The following is a 22,012-nucleotide window of genomic DNA, read 5'->3' as shown; positions in this document are numbered from 1 at the left end:
AGTGGGTTAGATCCCTTTGAGACTTTTGTTCCCCCTTTGCTGTAAATGACATTTTACTTCTAAGTTACCATACCCAATTCTCATGAAAGATCATTGACTCAAAACCTCAACTCCATCATCCCACTCTCCATAGATGCCGCCAGACTTGCTGGATATTCCCGGCATTTACAGTTTATGTTTCATACCAATCAGTTATTGGGGTATTTTCAGGAAAGAACTGCAGGTGCAGCTTTAAACCGAAGATAGACACAACAAGCTCGAGTAACTCCATGGGACAGGCAGCATCTCTGGAGAAAAGGAATAGGTGCCGTTTAGGGTCAGACCCTTCTTCAGACTCGTTGTACTTGTTTCAATAGGTACACAAAACTGCTGGAGAAACTCAGCGAGTGCAGCAGCATCTATGGAGCGAAGAAAATAGGCAACGTTTCGGGCCGAAACCTGAAGAAGGGTCTGAAGAAGGGTTTCGGCCCGAAACGTTGCCTATTTATATCACTCCATAGATGCTGCTGCATCCGCTGAGTTTTTCCAGCATTTATGTGTACCTTCGATTTTACAGCATCTGCAGTTCCTTCTTAAAGTACTTGTTTCAATGTCGTCCTGGTGAGTTTCATTGTCTGTAACTCGTTTTCACCTAGCCCATAGCTAATAATGACCTGTTTCTTTTATCGTCGTTGCATTTTTGCATATCTTCATTCATTTGTTCTATATCTCTCTATATCGCCGTCAATATCTCTCGTTACCCTTTCCCCTGACTCTCAGTCTGAAGAAGGGTCTCGACCCGAAACGTCACCTTTTCTCCAGAGATATTGTGTGATCCGCTGACCCAGCTTTTTCTGTCTATCTTCAGTTTAAAGCAGCATCTGCAGTTCCTTCCTAAACAAACCAATAACTGACCGGTATGAAACATACCCGATTTGTTGTGTCTATCTTCGACTAATTTTTCGTTTCGTTTTGTTTGCAACTTCAATTGCAACTCCTCCGCACCTCGTCCGATCACACACGGAACACGGGCCAATTAACCCTACACCCGTGCACCATTATATGTGGAAACAGCAATTTCTTCTTCCAGGAATGCTCCCGCCCAGACCTCGTGGCGGGTATTTCCAGTCCCTGCTGCTTCCAGGATCCACATTCCTGTTTTAATATGTGCATTCAAGTCTCTTTGATCTCACGCTTCCTAACCCAAAGTACTCATTTAAAAATATATATTTGCCGTGCATTTTTAAGTGTCATTATTTCTTGCTCGATTTTTTTATTTTATCGTACTTGTAATTTCATTCTTTGCACTGAATTCCAAACTAATATCAGACGCCCGGCTTTCATTGCACTTAGCTCCTTTCATAATTCTGCTTGCGCCGGGCTGGTCTCATTGTACAACACGTCTCATGTTTCCAGTCTCCTGCAACGATCTTCAACAGAAGAGGGCGCCTTCCAACAGATTCCCTTCCAAAACCGGGACCATTTATTTCCCACATCCTTGCGAATGCCAAGGTAGAACATGTCTAGGCAAACTACTCATCTCTAAACCGGTTTCACACGTCGAATGCACAACCAGCAACTTGCCCTGTAAATTACATGTTCGCCTCCCCACATTGTGCGAAATGACCCGCAGATCTGCATCGGTCCCATTTCAAATACAATTATTATTGTTGCAAATGCTTAAAATGTTCACATATAAGATTATTTCCCTCGCAATCCCTCCTCTGCGTTACGTTTCAAATTTGCTTTATGGAAAGAAGTCGCCCTGTTCTGATAACATAAAAAAAAACTGGAGACAAGTGATCTGCATTTTTCAGTGTAGGAAGGAACTGCAGATGCTGGTTTAAACCGAAGATAGATACAAAAAATGGAGTGACTCAGCGGGTCAGACAGCATCTCTGGAGAAAAAGAATAGGCGACGTTTCGGTTGGAGATTGAGAGGGGATCTTATAGAAACATATAAAATTCTTAAAGGATTGGACAGGCTGAATGCAGGCCAAAAATGTCCCGATTTGAGGGGGGGGGGGGTCCAGAACCAGGGGGTCACAGTTTAAGAATAAAGGGGTAGGCCATTTAAGACTGAAATTAGGAAAAACTTCTCCCAGAGAGTTGTGAATCTGTGAAATGCTCTGCCACAGAAGGCAGTAGAGGCCAATTCACTGGATGTTTTCAAGAGAGAGTTAGATTTAGCTGATCGGACTAAAGGAATTAGGGATATAGGGAAAAAGCAGGAACGGGTACTGATTTTAGATGATCAGTCATGATTATATTGAATGGCGGTGCTGGCTCGAAGGGCCGAATGGCCTACTCCTGCCCCTATTTTTCTATGTTTCTGTTTCAGACTGAGTCAGGGGAAATGGAACCGAGAGGTATAGACGTTGATATGGAGAGATACAGAATAAATTAATGAAATATATGCAAATCTTTCATGCATTTTTCAGTGTCGGGCAAAATTATTAGGCGCATAATACTTGGTATGTGGGAGATCTGAGAGGAAATACATTAGTATTGGTCTGTGCATCACTCGATGAGGATTTATCAAGACTCGTCTTGCCACAAACATACACATTTCCTTCAATGTTCTGCAGAACCGTTTTCCGTGGTATTATGTGATACTGCAAACACGGTCTGCGTATATCCAAACCAGCATCTCCACAAGAGGGGAATAAAAGAAAACTGTGGGAGTGGAAATATTGAAAGTGAGGAGACGAAGGTGAGCAATAATCATCACAAAATGAAAAAAAAAATCCGCCTCGGTGGGAACAACGGGAATGACATTTTGACTGCAGATTTTTCTCTTTGCATTTGCAATATCGGTAACATTTAAAGTTCCATGCATGCACGACCAGTGGTGGGAAATAGATCTGGAATTGCAGGAGCAGCGTCTGTGGTATGATTGACAGGCCAGGTAGCCAAACGGCTCACTCGGAGGGCGGGCACTGCAAGACGATTAACGGAGAGCCAATCAACGCACGGTGGGGGCGGGACAAGGGCGGTGGCTGGTAGGGAAGGGTGGCTTCGGGAGCTGTAGTCCGCATTCACTTGGCAGACAGCGACCGAAGTTGCACACAGGACTACAAGTCCCAGCAGCCATCGCGACTCCATGGAACGAATGGAACGAAGGCAGTCCTTATATGGAAGGTAGGCGGAGACTAACTGATTGGCAGCGAGATGTTATATCAGGAGGTGCGCACCGCCAGAGTGAGGAACCGTGTTGGGCAGTTGCACAGGTCAAGGCAGCAGCAGCAACAGCTCTCGGGGCTCGCTGTTTCAGGGGAGAGGAATCGGTCTCCTGTTTCCAGTCTTTGTTGTGAAGGCAGCCGCACGCTTACAGCAAGCAGCCCAGCGAGAAATTTAATTATTTCTAACCCACCTTCCAAATCCACGTCAATGAAGGAAAGAAGATCAAGCCAGAAACTCACCAAAAACGCGATGGATAATCAAACCGTGAAATGCAAGATAGTTGTGGTGGGCGACAGTCAATGTGGAAAGACAGCTTTGCTGCACGTTTTCGCCAAGGATTGTTTCCCGGAGGTATGTTACCAATCCGGTTTCCTCAGTCTGGCTGATTACTGAATTTTGAGGTGCACCTGCATGAAAATTACACCCATTTTATTATGTTTTAACATTTCCTAATGTAATGATTGCTGTAGGGCTACTACCTGAACTTTATTTTAAACTATTTCACGTATATTTTTTAGTGATTTAATCTGAAGATTAAATTTAATTTTAATTTAAGTTTAGTGATTACATTCGCTACTGAATTGTTAAACATTCCCCGGTGCTTGGACTAGCTTAATTTAATTTAAATATTTAAGTCTATATACTCTAAAGCTTTTCACATTCTCTGTGTTTAGAGTTACGTACCCACCGTCTTCGAAAATTACACAGCAAGCTTTGAAATTGAAACGCAGAGAATAGAGCTGAGTCTCTGGGATACTTCAGGTAAGAAGTCTCCTAGCTTCTGGATTTGCGTTGTTACAAACTCTGTCTTTCTCAGGGAGTTCACGTTATGTGGTGGATTAAATCGGACGCGATCTTTTTTCCAGTCTGAAGAAGGGTCTCGGCCCGAAACATCGCCCATTCCATCTCTCCAGAGATGCTGTCTGTCCCGCTGAGTTACCCCAGTTATTTTGTGTCTGCGATTTTTTTTTTTCCGGTTTTGAGTCAACTCTGCATCTGTAAACTCTGGATCTCTTTCCTAACCGGCTACTAGTTAGATAAACGTCTCATTGGCTTATCGCACAGCTATTTTAAAGAAAGGAGTAAAATGTTTCGGGGCGTTTTATCTTCATTGTCGATTAGACTCGCACCACCCTGCCTTCCAAAAATGTATGCAACAAAGGATTTCCCCTGGACAAGAAGAATTTATTTTTAGTGGCTTAGGATATAATTTGGAATTTGGTTTTGTTGGTTTCCTCAATTAAAGAAGGGCGCGGTGATGACGCCAGTTTAGAAGGAACGCAGGTAGATAAAACCCACGCCTTGTTTGCCCAGTACTTTATGAGCGAAAGTTTGGAGGTGGGGGTGGTGATAAAGTATATTACAGCGGGGAATTGTGTGTCCGCTCTCCCTGCTGTTATCTAGCTTTTCAGTTCAAAGGCATTGGGAGACCGGGGAACGTGATGTCGGGAAGAAACAAAGATTCTCCTCGTTGCTCTCGGTGAAACGTAGATCATTTTAAAAGCCAAGCATTCAATGATACTTCCAATGAAATTCAACTCCGGCCTCAGATGAGGAAAGTGGATTGTATACTGAATACATTTCCTTTTCTCAAATATTCCGCGTTCCTGCAATGGATTTAAAATGTACATTGAGTTGGTTAATTAAAACCATGCTCGTTGTGATATATGGATCTAATTGTATATCAAATCGCTGAAATCGGTTACCACCAGCTCACACAATGTACTTAACGGAGCGCTGTGTGGGCGCATTCCATGCGGTGGTTATGTTGTATTTAAAGAAGAGAGCAATCGCCGCGTGTAAGATGGCACAAAATGTTTAGCTAGTCTGTTCGGGACTGAGCTGTCTTTTTAAAAGACAGAATGCAAGTGCTGTCATTAAGGCACATCAAAGGGCCGAGATAACCACCAAGGGAGTTTAATTGCTTGCAGAAGTTTGTGTCCATCAGGCATTCTTCAAATATACAATACAATACAATACAATACAATTCAATTTATTGTCATTTGGACCCCGTGAGGTCCAAACGAAATGCCGTTTCTGCAGCCATACATTACAACAAATAGACCCAAGACACAACATATTTTACATAAACATCCATCACATTGCTGTGATGGAAGGCCAAAAAAACTTCTCTCTCCACTGCACTCTCCCCCCCATGTCAGAGTCAAAGTCAAAGCCCCCGGCGGGCGATGGCGAATTGTCCCGTGGCCATTAAACCACGCCGGGTGATGCAAGTTCGCGCACCGGGTCTTGGTGTTAGAGCCCCCGGCGCGCGCTCGCAGCCCGCCGCCATTCCAAGCCGCGCGGGGCGGTGCTGTAAGGCCCCGCTCCAGGAGCTCTTCAACCCCGCAACTCGGGCGGGAGAAGTCGCCGTTGCGGAAGCCCCGAAAAGCGGTCACCCAGCAGGGACCCGCGGGCTCCCGGTGCCGTCCGCCAAACCCGCAGTTGCAGCCACCGAATCTCCGGGGGTCGGGTCGCAGCAGCGTCCACCACAGCTCCACCCGCTCTGGACTCGGCCAGCTCCGCGACGGTGAGGTGAGTTCGGCACTGGAGTCCCCGGTTTTCCTGTTGGAGGCCGCTCCTCGTTGCAGCCCCAACGACAACGGAGACCCGACAAAGAAAAGGTCGGGTCTCCCGTGCAGGGAGAGATTTAAAAGTTTCCCCCTCCCCCCCACACCACCCCCACCCCCCCACACACATACCCCAACAAAAATAACAAAAACTACATTAAAACATAGACATAAAATAATAAAAACGCAGACGGACTGCAGAGGCCGCTGCTGGCGAGAGCGCTGGCATTTTCCCTTTCCAGACTGGTATGCCAGGAATTGCGCTAACAACCCATAAAGACTGTCCGGAGCTTAAATCAATCGCTTTACTAACAGAAACAGCGGGAGAAGAATATCGCCCCCTATACAATTTGGTTACCATTTGTGCTTTTCTCTCTCTAGAGAGAGAGAGAGAGAGATTGTGACTGGACGCATGTTTCCTAACTACTGATATCGTTCTGTCCGTTTTATTTAAATGAAGGGATAGTTATGTTGAAGTCTAATTTTCATGAAGCTGGTGACATTTCCTATCTTTCGCACACATTTTGAAACTCCAATTATAACCAATAATAACAACCAGTCTTGTACCCAGTTACGGTGGATGCATTTGAAGAATGATTGGTGCTAAAATCGGATTAGGAAATACAACACATTAGGAAATAGATGGTATCTATTAAAATTACACATCTTTACCCTCGTGATTACATTGGATTTTTTAGATCAAAGGGCATCTATCCAGCAGCTAACTGGTTGGGCAGTGCATTCTGAAACATTTCATTAGTCATTACATCAACTTGCAACTTAACAGTTACACATTTTAATGTTTTCTATGACATTAAAATGAGGAATGGATTTTGAGTGCCCGTGCCAAATTTTGATGATGTAGCAGCTTCATCAAAATGTTGCTTTTCTTCCTTCAGTAATGTTAGGAATTTCCAATAACTTTGGTGTTCTTCAATGGCATTAAAAAAATAAGAATTCTATCAGACAACTTTATTTGGTGGCAATTGGTTAAATCCGCCAGCTGCTAACCTACTTATGGCTGCAACCCTTTTGCAACTGGTGGGGGAGGGGGCAGTTAGTTACTCAGCTCCTTATTCCAGGCCAATTGATTACTTGTCACTCTCCAATGTTGCACCATTGTACCAGCTATGCAATCTGAAACATTGTGTTCCCCACTGAATCAAAGCGAGTGCTTTCAAATAGCCTTTTGAAGTTTTGGTTGATTATTTTAAAATTGTTTGCCTGCTAATGCAAAATAGCTTTTCCATGGGTCTGGGGCTTTCAATTCTGCACCCCAGTGTCTTGGTTTTACTTGAGCACTAATACTGATTTTTTTTTTTTTTCCAAGAGGTGAACTGAAAAATGTCCTTCGGTGATAAATAAAATTGTCCTGCTCTTTATTACTGAATTCTGCACCGTCACTATCCACAGCTAGACATTGTTGGCCTAATGTCAACAGGGCCATTCAATGTCCAGGAAAGGAAAGAACAACTAGTTTTTTCTACAACATTGGTGGTAGTGACAGTTCTGGCCCAATCTCAAGCTATTATTGTTGGAGCCTTCAAATTACAATTAACACACAAAGTACTTGTGCTATAACACCAGGATAAGCGCTCAACCAACAAGACAAGGCCAAGGTTGAATCTAAACTGCTTATACGCACGTGCTAAGGACAGTGACTAGCTCCATATGCAATGATAAGTTACCCACATGTTAACAAACTCATTGGGGTTATCAGGTGGGCTCCTCACTTCGCTGGTGTTTCATTGAGCAAGGGCCACAACGCCTCTGGAGGGCTCAACAGTTAGGTCTGTTGATTCCGTTAAAGTTAGTTTGGATGAATAGTTAACCACTTTCATTAGTAAATCTTTGTTAAAAAGATTTGATTGCAATATTTGGATTGTGAAGTACAGGATTAACATTTTACTTTGGAACAGTAAAATTCTCATTAGATTCTCATTACTGACTGCAAGCTGTGGTTTTTTGATGGAATGTAGTAATAAACACATTAAGCTTAGCTGGCAACTTGAATTGTTTGTCCTTTTTGGTTGAGTGTCCTATTGTTGGAACATGCAGTAGTGATGCCAGAGGTGATACTCAATGCATAATTCCAGTGACTGATTATAATTTTCAAATTGGAATGGGAGCAAACAATTTACATTTAGAGAGGGGCCTCTTAGCCAAATGCATTTCATTGTATGAAGGGCACAACTTTTTCAGGGCCACCACTCATTATTTTAAACAGGTTCTCTGATTCAGTGCTTTGTAAAGATGAACTTATCTTGTTGACAGTGGACTTGGGTCCCTAACCTTGTTTCAACCAGGATTAATAAAATGGTGTTCCAAATCAATACTTCCTTATCTGGTTCTAACAAGATGGGTGAAAGATATATGATCCACATCCTTTTGTGGGAAGTGCTGGCTATTCTTTAGGCATTGGAGTTCTGGTGAAGATTATTTGTCTTGGGTTCTGTAGTAATGTTTGTATCATCAAAAAATAATATACATTTTGCTTTAATTACTTTTAAATGGATCAAAATGAAATTGTGTAATGCTTTAATGATAGCTTAATATAATTTAAAAACACTAACAATTAAATAGTTTATAACCGTGCTAATCCCTTTTCATTATTAATATTGTTTATAATTTGCTAATGCGACATAATGGGGCATGTTCTTAAATTCATAATTATTGATATTGTGTTCCCCTCATGAATTACAACTCGCGTACCGAGTACAATTAATTCCAACCGACTTGCATTAGTGTTCAAGAAGGAACTGCAGATGCTAAATTAGTTTTGGATTGTGCACTGAATATCAGCTAGATTGGGTGCATGCCTGTTCCATTTGATAGTCAGTTCCAAGAACATATTTTTGTGGGACAGATGAGATGAGACGAGACAGCTGCTCTAGTAGACTATCATGAATTTCATTAACTAGTTGAAGTTCAAGAACAATATGAAGTTGAGGAAATCCAATACTTTTGTAGACCGCAAGCACCTGGTGACTTAGTACAACTTCATTTCAATGTGATCATGAAAGCTAGGATTGAAGGTATCCAGTGATAATGTAGCTTGTGTGAGCAGGTGTGCAATGCAGTGAAATTCAAATTGTCTATCTAATTATTTTTTCTCACCAACTCATTTTAGCTGTTTAGGCTTAATTATTGAGTATCACTGTCAAGACCAGTGTCCATCACATATTGTCCTGTTTATTTGTTTGAGTGGGTAGTTAAGTCTATCATGCTTCTTTGCCAGTGACCATGTACATCAGACTGAACAAGGAATACAAGTTCTCTTTTACAAGGATGTTGCCAAGGCCAAAGGGTCTGAGCTATAGGGAGAGGTTGAACAGGCTGTGACTCTCTTCCTTGGAGCATAGGAGGATGAGGGGGTGATCTAATTGAAGTGTATAAAATCATGAGAGGAATAGATTGGGTGGATGCACAGAGTCTCTTGTCCCGAGTAGGTGAACCGAGGACCAGAGGACATAGGTTTAAGGTGCAGTGAAAAAGATTTATTATGAATCCGAGGGGTAACTTTCACACAAAGGGTGGTGGGTGTATGGAACAAGCTGCCAGAGGAGGTAGTTGAGATGGGACTATCCCAATTTTTAAGAAACAGACGGGTACATGGATTGGACAAGTTTAGAGAGATATGGACCAAACACAGGCAGGTGGAACTAGTGTAGCTGGGACATGTTGACTAGTGTAGGCAAGTTGGGCCAAAGGGCCTGTTTCCACACTGTCGCACTATGACTCCTTTCCTGAAAGACATTAGAGCATCGGAAGTGTTTAATGACACTGGGGTCACTGTTTCTGACCCTGATGTTTCCTTTATTTGAGATTAATTTTATTGCTGTTAGAATGGGATTTGAACACGTCTCTAGATGAGTGATTTTGTTGTTGTCTTTTTAAAAAAAAAAACTGGTACAAACCAACATGCATCCATATCCCCGGAGGGATATTGTTAGATACTGACTTGTAGACCTTAGCGAGTTGGGCACTTTCATTTGATCTATCAGTAGAATTATCAGGTGAGGTTAACCTTGGCTTCTAATTATGCTCCAAGTACTAAAGAACCGAACTGCATTTCATTGATCTTTGCCAAGGTGAGACTTGCCACCTATTTTAGCTACTGGAACAATTCCCAAACTAATGATACTTCCTGAACTTTGCAGTCATTTTGATTTAGTTTAGTGACTTCTACTGATCCTCTCCCATTACTTAATTAAATCCCAGTTTAGCTTCAACATGTGCATGATCCCTCAAACCTCCGTCATGATTAAACGCAATGCTCTGGGCCTAGCACTGCTGCCTTTATGCTTGAATCTTGCTGGTGCTCCTGAATGGCAGGGTTTAGTTGCAAGCTGTGATGATAAATTCCACAGTGAGATACTGCAAATGATCACTGTTTTCCACAGCCCCTTGGATTGAGTTTTCATTACTAAAAGTGTTTGTGGTGTCCATGTGCAACTGCATTAAATACTGTTCTTGGATGATCAGTAATGAGCGATTGGGTTACAGTTAATCTCGCATGGGAATGTCTGTGAAATTGAGAAGTAAATTAGTTTTAGTTTCACTGTGGGAATTCTAACTGCTATATGTGAACCAGAAAGGATTGCATTAATTATCAAATGAAAAAGAGTCAGTACATTTAAAGATGAAACTAAATATTCATTACAACTATTGCCAGAGAAATGGAAATATGAGATTTGTTGGGTCATGCGTTGATCACTCTTGAACATGAAAGCAGTTTTTTTTACAATGTGGAGCAACATTAGTATTGGGATCTTCCTATTATTATTATTATTTTCCAAGCACTTTACTCCATGAGTGTTCACCAATATGTGTGCAAGGGAAAGTGGTTGATAATGTGGACAAAATGTAATAGTGTGCAAGATTTGAAAGTGGCTTAATTGAGGGAAGCAATTGAATTAATGAATAACTTGCATTAATAATGCTGTTGATGCCTGAAATGTGCAATAAGATCAGAAATGGTGATCACAGGATAGGCAGCATCCTTTGGAGACTTTCTAGCAAAGGCATGTTTGAAGAAAGATTATGGGTCTGAAATATAAATGTTTTCCCTCTGTCCTCTCTTGTCGAGCATTGTGTGATATGGGGTGTAAAACTTGATACAATCCAGTAAAGGACACTTCCTTAATATGGAATTGGATTCACAGCTCTGAAATTCCATATGGCAGTAGATACCTTAATTTAAGTAGTCTGCATACCTGCTGGATTTTCTTATGGTAGGAGATTCTCACTGATTTTGTCTGTTTCCAAGGGGATGGCAATTAAATCAATTGCGTCTGTTTATCCCTACTAGTTGCTCGTACATTGATGCATTACAAAGATGATAACTCAATTTGGAAAGAGCCAGTCAGGCCACATTAGCTTTGTTCATTATTCCAGTACTGGCCATAGGAACGCTGGGAAGTTGAGATTGAATCTTCTTTAAGAAAAAGCAAACTAATTGCACCAGGTTGACTTGCCCGACTGAATGTGGGTTGATGAGGAAGCTGCTCTCTCCTGCTGTAGCCTTCAACCCAGCCCAATTGGTTTGATTGATGGGTATTACAATGCAAAGCTACAGCACAGGGCAGTACTTGTCAGAAAATGAATGGAAAACTCTGAGAATACGAAGGTAGAGCATTCAGAGGCCTTTGTCAGTAGTTAATAACTTGCTTCATTTTAATGTGCATTCTAAGCTCAGTACATTAAGCTGATCCTATTGTGCTGAAGTGATAATGCTGCATTTAATGGCTAATGCTAGCCTTTCAGAGCTTGACTTCACTGTGATTTTAGTCTTTCATTCTTGACCCACACCTGCTGCTTCACCAAATGGCAAGGCTGATGCTTCATTCAGTCCCTGTTTCTTTGTTCATAAATCTAATGCTATCACTTTCTGAAAAGGGCTTTAAATGTGTTCAGCTGCACTATGAAATGGCACAGCTACAACTGTACAGGCACATCATTCAAATGGAGCACTTAGAACATTGTGAGTGGAGATGACAATTGTAGAAATGCAGTTGTCCCCAGAATCAATTCATTTAAATAACTCTGTAACCAGTGGAAGTGACTGGGTTGGCTGAGAGAACAAACTGAGTTGTTGGTGGGGTGCAGTTGTGGACAGAAGTGACTTAGGCCAGCATAAGTGATTCTGTCTGTCCAGTTGCAAAGTCTGTTTGAGCTGTTGTAGATAGACATAAAACTGTTCTAAGATACTTGGTGACTAGATGAGGGCTAGCAGTTTTGCCATCTCCATAGGAGGTCTGTCAGCAGGGCAAAGATATTAAGCCAGTTTCAATACAGCTTGTTAAGCTACCAAACTTTGTTAGAGTCATAGTGATACAGTGTGGAAACACCATTTGGCCCAACTTTGGTCCATGTCCCTCCAAACTTGTCCTATCCATGTCTAACTGTTTCTTAAACATTGGGATAGTCCCAGCCTCGGCTACCTCTGGCAGCTTGTTCCATACACCCACCACCCTTTGTGTGAAAAAGTTACCCCTCAGATTCCTATTAAATCTTTTCCCCTTTACCTTGAACCTATGTCCTCTGGTCCTCGATTCCCCTACTCTAGGCAAGAGATTCTGTGCATCTACCTGATCTATTCCTCATGATTTTGTTTTGTTTCCTTCTCACTCATTACTCATTAGAAATGATGTCATGCAAATTACTTGTAAACTTCACAACTTTTTGGTAGGAGGATCTTCTGCTCTAATGCCATTGACTATTCGTTTGGTACCAAAGGCATTATTGCTTTTCTCTTCAACTGGAGAGAGGTATATGGTTAGTTATTGTAGAAAGTGTGTTTTGTTCATATTAGTTATTAGAATGCTTTATTTTTCACTATTTTTGTTTAATTACTAGTTGGTGGTAGCACTCATGGCTTTGAATGTGAGTGCACCTTGGAGATAGTGGCACAATCAAGGTTGTTCCTTCACTTTTGGTGTGAAGGAAGACCTGTCATTATCAGAAACTAGTAGGTCTCCTTATTGCGGTAAAGTATTCCCAAGTGCTGGCCAAGTATTATCAAGAGACATTTTTGACGTCATTCCACATGTAGAAATGAAGTGGCCCAGAGTGAGGTTTGAAAGAGTATGGGGGGAGGGGGGAGATTTAGTGAAGGGACAGGAGGTTGTAGCTTAGACTGCTAGATATACAGCTACCATTGTTAAAATCAAAAATAGTGCTTAAGGAGCCAGAACTAGACCATGGAGATCAGAGGGTGGGAGTGATGGAGGAGGACAGAGCTGGAGAAGTTGAAAAATATTTTTTACATTTTAAAATGGAGCTGGATAATGGCAGGCACCAAAGTAGATCAGCGTGTCCAAGGCTAGTGGGTATATGGGAATGTAGGCAGCTGACTTCTTCACTGATTTTTACTAAATGCACAAGGGTCTCTACCCGAAACGTCGCCCATTTCTTCTCTCCATAGATGCTGCCTCACCCGCTGAGTTACTCCAGCATTTTGTGTACACCTTCGATTTTACCAGCATCTGCAGTTCTTTCTTGCACAAAATTTATGGAAGATTGGAGCTAGGCCTGAGGGACCCTGGGATAGTCAATCCATGGGTAACAAAGGTATGCCAGGTTATTGTTGCCCATTCAAGTGACATAAAGGATTCATGTGTGCCATATATTGAAGATGGTTGATATTCATCCTTCTGAGTACATTGCTAAAGGAGGCTATTTGGTTACGTAATTGGGAGCTGTGGTGAAACCAATTGAACTTTGATCTCGGAGTGTACCTTCGATCTTCCAGCATCTGCAGTTCCTTCTTGAACTTTGATCTCATATCTGCATGTCTGCAAATGCTAATGTTTGCTCAAGTTATTCAGTCTTCTAGTCAAGTTAGTTGCTTGTGGTTTCCTGTTAGAAAATGTTGAAGTAATCTCTGGGACTAGGAGATTTTGAGATTGGATAGGGTTGTTTAGTAACCCCAATTGCAACAGGGATTAAATTGCAGGAGACTTTGTCCATGATCCCAAACAGGATTTTTCTATGTAAAATGCAAGTAGTTTTACTTGTGAATATTGGTTGAGAAGGTCATCATTCTTTACGGATTGACTTTGAAAGGTTTCATCAATTAATTCATTTATTTGAAGAAATGCCATGTATACACTGGAGGCACATGTATTGTGGTGTTAAACTAACATGTTTATCTGCTTCTATGGTAATGAGTCCCCACAGTTCCTGATTTACCAGCCATAGAGATGGTAATTATAACTTCATTGAAACTGCAGTGTGTTCCTTTTCACAAACGTTTGTGCTTGATTTGAGCTACCAGGAAAAAATATTTCCCAACTTGAAACTTATTCAATTAAGAAACTGAAGACTGATTTTCATGCTCCATTTTAATGTGATCCTGCTGCTGGAAGAACTTGGTGGGTCATGCAACGTCCATGGAGGAAAAGGGATAATTGAGAGCAGGATGCAGGATCCTGGCTTGAAACATCAACCATCCCTTTGCCTCCATAGATGCAGATTCACCTGCTGATTTCTTCTAGCAGTTTTTTGTTCCAGATTTCTGCATCTTGTCTGCTAGCTGCGTTTTGATGTGTATACTTTGTGCAAAATGATTATTGTGATACTGATGTTTTGTCTTTGCTTTATTCAGGTTCACCCTACTACGATAATGTCCGACCACTTTCCTACCCAGATTCGGATGCCGTTTTGATTTGTTTTGATATAAGTCGCCCGGAGACCCTCGACAGTGTGCTTAAGAAGGTAGGTGTGATAAAGAAGGGACTTTCCATATTTAACATTCAGGATATTTAATTATGACTTGGGGATAAATATTTGGAACAAAGAATTGGTTTGCCTTGTATCCTGATGCACAGAGGAACTGATTTCACATCTTCACACCAATTTCCTCATTGGAATGGTATTAAGGGGTTATGGGGAAAAGGCAGGAGAATGGGGTTGAGAGGGAAAGATAGATCAGCCATGGTTGAATGGCGGAGTAGACTTGATGGGCTGAATGGCCTAATTACGCTAGAACCTATGAACTTCCAATCTTGGACTAATAACTTGATTTGAAACTCCTTCGTTAGCCATCTTTAGGGTTTGTTTTTTGAAACACATATACACATGCTGTTATGTTTATGTTGAAAATATACCCTTTTTCTAAATCTACTGCACATTGTCCTGGCAAGTCAAAATGCTTGTGACCATGTAGAGAATGCTCTCATTTGAAGCTGATACTGATGCATTTACTAAAAGAAGCTTGAGTGACTGATAGTGCCCGGCCCAATGACTATATAGATATGAACAATGACTAGTTCGCCCCGGAAATGAGTTGACCTTGGAGGAACATGGTGATGTAATTGGAATAGAATTGTCAACACAGCTGTGTCTGCCTTCAAGCTACCAACCTTAGCTTTTTTTTAACAGCTAAGAAATATTAGGAGTACTGAAGAAGAGCATTTGGATTCCCTGTGTTTTTTACACTGAGTAACACAGCCAGAGGCACTTTGTTGTGGGCTTGTTACCAATTTAACTTTGATGTTGATTAACTTAGATTATTGTGTTCTACATTTTGGAAATCTATTTAGGCTTGTTTGCAATATTTAACCATTAAACAAAATGGATACAAGCAATTACAAACACCTATGAAGCCATGTGTCCCAAACATGGTACCCTGAAATGGGGGGACTGTATAAACACAGTTGTAATTTCTACATGGTGAAACTAAAATGTATAAATATGACCCTTAATAAAATCTGACAATGTGCACTTTAACTGCATGTGATTTAAAACATTTATTTTTTAAATTACAAATCTCAAATTGTGGAGTACAGAGGCAAATAAATAAGTGATGGGTCTTTGTCCCAAACATTATAGAAGGCACTGTATCTCTTTAAATGAGCAATCGAATAGCAGCTTTGTGTACATTATCTGGAATACTTGACTGCTGGAGAGGCTTGAATTTGTTTGCAGTCTTTTGCATACTTGTAAAAACTTGACTCACAAGGCCTGGGATTAGTTGCTGAGTCACGAGGATGATTGCAAAGAGACTGGCCATAAAGGGTAATAAGCAGGAAGTGCCAGACCTGTCTCGGTCTTTGGTATTGGTCTTGGGTATCGCTGTGCATTCAAATTTGTATAGGGGATGTATATGACTAATTTGATAGAAGCTGGGATCAACACTCAGTTGACCCAACTTTAAAACAATTTGTAAAATACTGTCTCGCCTTTGGCTCATTTCTCCAGTCCCATGCAATGTTTCCATTATTTGGAATAATATAATCTGAAAGGGGAAAATGTGTAAAAACCAGAGTTGGTTCATTTTGTGTAGTTGGTGTTATAGCCCGTTATAGTGGTTGCGAGACCACTGACTAACGTTCTAAGCTTCTCCAGTTGCTGGTATTCTGCTCAGTCTGGATTTTGAGCTTTTACATTTGATCCAACATAAAATATTATTGGGGGGTGACCTCCTGCCAGCCTGTTGTTTCTTTTGTTTATAAATCCAATTGGCTTGGGAATTAATATACCAAATCCCTGGTGTTCTTTTATCTTTCACCTTCCCATTGAGATAGTCTAGGTGGAGGCTGGTTGTAGCTTTATTGCCACTACGATTGCATTTCATGTTGTTTTCCTCATGCATAACCAATATCTTGGGTTGAAAGATAGAGGCAATACCTAACACAATTAGTATTACAACTGCACTGGCTCTGGCTCAGTGGGATATTGAATGGAGCGTTGTTTTAATCATTTTGCTGATCATTTTATTAATTATGATTTAATGAAAAATTCTGGAGCAGAATTGTAAAGAGTGCAGGAATTTCAATGCTTAATGATTGATCATTTAAAAAGTGATAACTGGTCCAGTGTGTGAAAAATGCTCATTAAATGGAGTCGTTGTCAATTTGCACTAGTTACGCTGGCTCTTTGTAGTAGTGATCCATGTGTTGGTCATTATTTTAGTCGCTCTGCACTATTTTCTCATTGTGGCAACCTCAAATATACTCTAACAATTCCTAGGAAGATATGAAAATGTTTAATGTTTGCTCTAGTGCAGCGGTTCCCAACCTTTTTTTGGCCATGCCCCACCTAATCACCTCTAAAATCCTGATGCCCCCCCCCCCCCCTTTTACCCCCAAAAAATTATTTACTCAAAATAACATCTGAAACATAAACTACATATGTTTACCTGATGGAAAATCCCAAAAAATAAAAATCGAAAATTTGGACCCAGACCTCCTCAGTCGCGCTCAATTTCCCCCCTTAAAAATAAAATTGCCCCCCTGTGGGGTGTACGCCCCACGTTGGGAACCACTGCTCTAGTGGCTTGTGAACACTTTTGTACCTTCCCTAGGAAATATTAGTGTCTTTGAGGATGATAAAATGTCAAACGAAGAAAAATTGGATATGCTGCAATTGTTCTCTTTGAAACAGTAGAAGCAAAGGGAAAATGTAAGGGCCCTAGATAAAATAGGAAGGACTAACAAAACATTCAAGCCAGCATGCATACAGACAGATTGGTGACTTTGTAGTTAAGTAAGGACACTCTGGAGGGGACGGGGATGGTCCAGTGGCGATTCGGCAGCGATTGTGGCGCCAGAGACCCGGGTTCGGTCCTGGATGCAGATGAGGCACAAGTCTGTGTCCACGTGCGGCACGGCTGCCGAGAGTTTTTATCACTTGTGACTTTTGACAAATCCCATGATTCCTTGCATTTTATCGGAATACACTTTTGTGTTTTTCGCTTATAACCTTGGTGTTTGTTAAATTCAACACCTTGAACCCTATTACCTTGACCTTTCTGGCTTAAAATCCAATAGTCATTAGTACCTTGATTTTTACATTAATTTGCATCCTTGTGTTCAAATCCTTCTCTCTGACCCCAACTCATCCAACGTCTCAGCTTATGAACCTCAGGACATTGACAGAGATTCACTTCCTCTCCAGCACAACATTTTGCACCTAACCTTTTACGAATCACCCACTGCATTCAGCCCATCATTAAACTAGGTCTTGAGCTCTGGAGGTTCCTCTCTTGCTCTTCCTGGAGATGGCTTTCTACATTTCTACCTCCAGGCCCAAGTTTTTATTCCTTCAGTTTGATTATGTTAACATGAAGTGTGTTGGGGCATTTTTCAATGTAAAGGTGCCATCTTATTACAGGTTGTCATAATTGATACTTGGGTCTATGTTCCTACCTTGTTGCTACTTTAGGTAGCCTGCATCATTTGCATGCCTTAACAGATGTAGCCCAAGGCAGATGCTAATCTGACTTTCAGAGGAAGGGATTACTAGACAGGCAGAGAAAAGGGTTCAAGTGTGTATTCTAATTTTCCTTGAACCATTCTCGTTGATTCCTGGGAACGTCTGGCCCATGACTGATCCAATCTGCGGTGCAGCAGCAGGATAGAATTGGGTTTCCCTGGCCATGCATTGAGGTCAGGAGTCTCATCCTTCCCTGCAGAAGGAGTGGACTTTCTCCAGCTTCCCTCATTCCCCTTTTGCATGAGTTTGACACGCAAACCCAGAGTGGAAACAAGTCATCCATGATCTTGAGTGGCAACTACAAATCATTCAAGTCTCTCAAATGCACATATTAAAATAAATAATGCCTGCCCTAGAGACGCAATGCTGGAGTAACTCTGCTCTCCGGGGGACAAAAAGGCCTTTTCCCTCCAGAGATGCTGGCCTGGGTTACTCCCGTACTTGGTGTCCATCTTTGGTTCATTTCTAAACAATTCTTTCTGTGATTCGATTCCATTTGCAGGAGCAACAAAGATAATCATTTGTAACTCTTCAATTGTGATTTCTAAATTTGTAGGCAGCAAACAAATAAGAAAGGAAACTTGCTGACATTTAAAATGTTTATTAATCTGGCTGTGCATCGTATGAGTTGTGGTAAATGATTAAAGCAAATTGATTTGCACACTTGGCCTGCTCAGCACGAAGGCATGCAGTGCAGTCTTTCCCTGTCTTCTGGAATGCTTTAAAGAGCAGCAGCTCTCTGTCCTGTTATATATAAACAGCCAAGCCTTGGATATCCTTCATGGTTGAACTATATCTGCACACCTTGGAGAATATTGCCCTAACTGTTAGCATGCTGCTGTCTTCTGTAATAAAATTATTCTTAATACTCTTTGGTTTAACATTTAACGGCTGTGTTCTGTGTTAACAAGCTGCCTTTCGAGGGAGAGGTTGATGGACTATATTGCCATAAATAATCTTGCCACTTTGTTTGAATTTTCAGTGGAAAGGTGAGATCCAGGAATTTTGCCCGAACACAAAAACCTTGTTGGTTGGCTGTAAATCTGATCTGCGTTCTGATCTGACCACCTTAGTGGAGTTGTCCAATCACCGACAGAATCCAGTGTCTTATGATCAGGTAGGTAGATTTCCACTTCTAGGTGATCTCCATTTTTCTGGCACAAAAGAGCATGATAGGTGTACTTCTCTTTCAAGGTGGCACACAGCTCAAAAGTACCAGTGTACTCTAAATCCTTGCTGAACTCAAAATAATTTTAATAGCAGTAAAATAATGAATGAACTAATGTTTATTGGCCAAGTATTCACATACAAGGAATTTCCCTTGGTGCTCCGACTGCAAGTGACAACATGATATACAGTGACGGTTAGGAATGTCGCGTTAAACATTAAACATCAATAATAAAACATTATTGATTAAACATGTGAATTAAATAAAATACCAGAGCAAATGACCAATGAAAATGCTGATGAAATACCAATGAAAATGCATTGGTCTTATAATTGATCTGCGTATCTAATATCAATGCTATATAATTGCAGTCCTGAGACTGTATTGTAAACAAAATATACATTTAATGGATCCTAGTATCTGGCACTCCACGCCAATATTAATAAAACATCGCCAATTCCTTTTTCTCCAGAGATGCTGCCTGGCCCGCTTAGTTACTCAAGCTATTGGTGTCCATCTTCAGTATCAACCAACATTTGCAGTTCCTCTCCACATACATTGATCATAAAATATGGTTTATGCCAAAGACACTTAGTTTGAAGATGACTACGAACTGCTGCATTGATTTTTAAAAAGCCTTTAAATGTAAAGCAAATTTTAAATGCAGATCCATTAAACATAACAATATCTTGCCCACTCTGTCAATTCTTTATTAATCGATGACTCTTTTCTCTTCAGGGTACCAACATGGCCAAACAGATTGGAGCAGCAACATATATTGAATGCTCATCATTGTCATCGGAGAACAGTGTAAGAGACATTTTTCACGTGGCTACGCTGGCCTGTGTAAACAAACCAAACAAAAATGTCAAACGTAACCAATCGAAGCGAGCTACAAAACGAATTTCACACGTGCCCAGCAGACCAGAACTGTCTTCAGTGTCCCCTGATTTACGGAAGGACAAGGCACGAAGCTGCACTGTGATGTGAAGACGGTGGGGCTGGGCAGTGGAAACGGAAAGAGATCAGCTTAAAGTTACAATGACATGAAATGAAAGGCTATTTTGACAAAACAGGAAAGGACTCCGTGCAGAATGCAGCATCATTTACATACCAGTGTGTCTCAAATCGCCTTTGCAAAGATATCCTTCACCTTTTCATGTGTGCGACATTGGGGTTCAGAGAGTGGAATGACCTGGCTTAGAAAAAGCTGGGTGTAGATGCTGCCAGTGGAATTAGTGAGATGGAATCCTAAGGGAATCCAGGTTAGACTTGCAAAGGCCTTGTACCCATAAAATGAGGCATGCGGGCCTGATTGGAGGGGAGGGCAAGCAAAGGAAACTGTTAAACCTGGAAGCAAACTTAACACCATCCTTTGTTCTTGAGGATATATTTCCAAGATCCAGTGGTGGGGCCAATAATCTCCACATAATATTGAACATGTAACAAGCTGTAGTTGCACTTTGACCATTATTGCAGAAATGAGGTCATTCCAGTGTTTTTACATCACTGAACATTAGTTTCTTCACTAAACAATGCTGTATGATTGGTGCATCATGATGCTTTAGGGTGGTATATAACAGCTGGCAAAAGCTTCTCTGTAATAGGTATTGTGTACTTTAAATTATGTTTTCAAAATGTAGTGTTTTTCAATTTTTTTGAATGTTGGAAGTTTGTAAGTCCATTCTAATGTTTTGGCAGTATTTATTGAGGTATAGTTTTTGGAAAATGTAATCAAGTATTGATGTAAATTATTGCAATAATTCGTTTTAAAAGCCACCATTTAGATTTATTCAAGCAGTTTATAGTAAGCAGACTTCTATACCGTATCACTAAACTGTATTTTTAATCTAAGCTTATTAAAGCTTATGATTTATTACAAAGAATACTTATTTCTTTGCCAAATAAAAAAAAAACTGATCACACTTTGGTTTCTATTATTTGGGGTGGAGGAAGAAAATTTCTGTTTGAGGCTGCGATTAGCTAATCCTTCATTACATAGAGGTTTTATAGTTTACTAGACCAAGTGCAGGCCCGTTGGGTCTGTTCCCCCAATGCAAGATTCCACCACTCACCCGTTTCCCCCAACGCAATATTGCACCACACACTCAAAGCCCCCAACTGCGCAGGTGCGGCTCATTTCTCTTCATACCCCAGCACTCCCTCCTCATCACCCTCCCTCGGGAGGGGGAGGGGAATAGAGAGGGAGCTGAGCGTGTGTGGGGGAGGGGGGGGGAAAGAGAGCTCTCCCTCCACCCCACTCCTCATCCTATCTCATTTCCCTCATCCTTCTCCCCTCACACCTGTTTGCTGCCCTAGGAACTACCCAGGTCGTAGAGCAGCACCAGGGCCTGGAACTCGGCCTGGTTCTTGTACCCTGCCCGACCCTGGCTGTAAACTCCAGCCATCAGCTCGGCAGTCGCCTGGACTCCAGTGCAGGCCCCGACTTCATCTCCGGGCTCGTCCTGGACCAAGGCTTGTCCCGCGAGCGCTTGAGTGCCCCTCCCTCCTGGATTGTCCCATTGTGCTTTGCAAACCGCTGCTGGAGTGCCCCTCCTTCCCGGAGCAGGTCGTCCTGCCTTGCGAGTACCTTGTGACGTCACCGTTGGAGCGCTGAAGTGCCCCCTCCTTGCTGGAGTGGAGCATTGTGATGTCATCTTTTTTCCCCGAAATGGGTAGGTTCTCGTGTTGTTTTTGGTGGGAATGCGACGGGAAGATGTTTATTGTCTCGACGGGGAAAATGTGAGTAGGGAAAATGGGAAGGCTGTAGCCTAGCGTTTGGAAGAAGATGGGAAAACCAGGTTGACACATGGTCAACACAACCTGGGCACAAACAAGATGAAGAATTTCATTTATATGTACTGAGGTACAGTGAAAAGCTTTTGTTGCATGC

General features: G+C 41.6%; 1 protein-coding gene across 1 annotated transcript; it reads left to right on the top strand.

The window, feature by feature from the left end:
• The first annotated feature begins 3,163 nt into the window (after positions 1–3,163).
• rnd3 (Rho family GTPase 3) lies at positions 3,164–21,044 on the top strand. Its single transcript, XM_033024740.1, has 5 exons — positions 3,164–3,513; positions 3,837–3,924; positions 14,341–14,450; positions 18,934–19,068; positions 19,858–21,044. Exons 1-5 carry the CDS (start codon positions 3,370–3,372, stop codon positions 20,107–20,109), a joined length of 729 nt encoding a protein of 242 aa, XP_032880631.1. The 5' UTR covers positions 3,164–3,369; the 3' UTR covers positions 20,110–21,044.
• The last annotated feature ends 968 nt before the right edge of the window (positions 21,045–22,012 follow it).

Source organism: Amblyraja radiata, chromosome 7 (assembly GCF_010909765.2).
Source record: "Amblyraja radiata isolate CabotCenter1 chromosome 7, sAmbRad1.1.pri, whole genome shotgun sequence".
NCBI lineage: Eukaryota > Metazoa > Chordata > Chondrichthyes > Rajiformes > Rajidae > Amblyraja > Amblyraja radiata.
Note: the sequence above shows the minus strand (reverse complement) of the source record. Positions and strands in the feature narration are given on the sequence as shown.

What these genes read in the sequence shown, in the direction of transcription:
- rnd3 (XM_033024740.1), top strand. Translation starts at nt 3,370, where the DNA reads ATGAAGGAAAGAAGATCAAGCCAGAAACTCACCAAAAACGCGATGGAT. An exon ending in GAGTCTCTGGGATACTTCAG is followed by an intron (nt 3,925 to 14,340) that starts GTAAGAAGTCTC and finishes TGCTTTATTCAG; the next exon opens with GTTCACCCTACTACGATAAT. An exon ending in TCGACAGTGTGCTTAAGAAG is followed by an intron (nt 14,451 to 18,933) that starts GTAGGTGTGATA and finishes TTGAATTTTCAG; the next exon opens with TGGAAAGGTGAGATCCAGGA.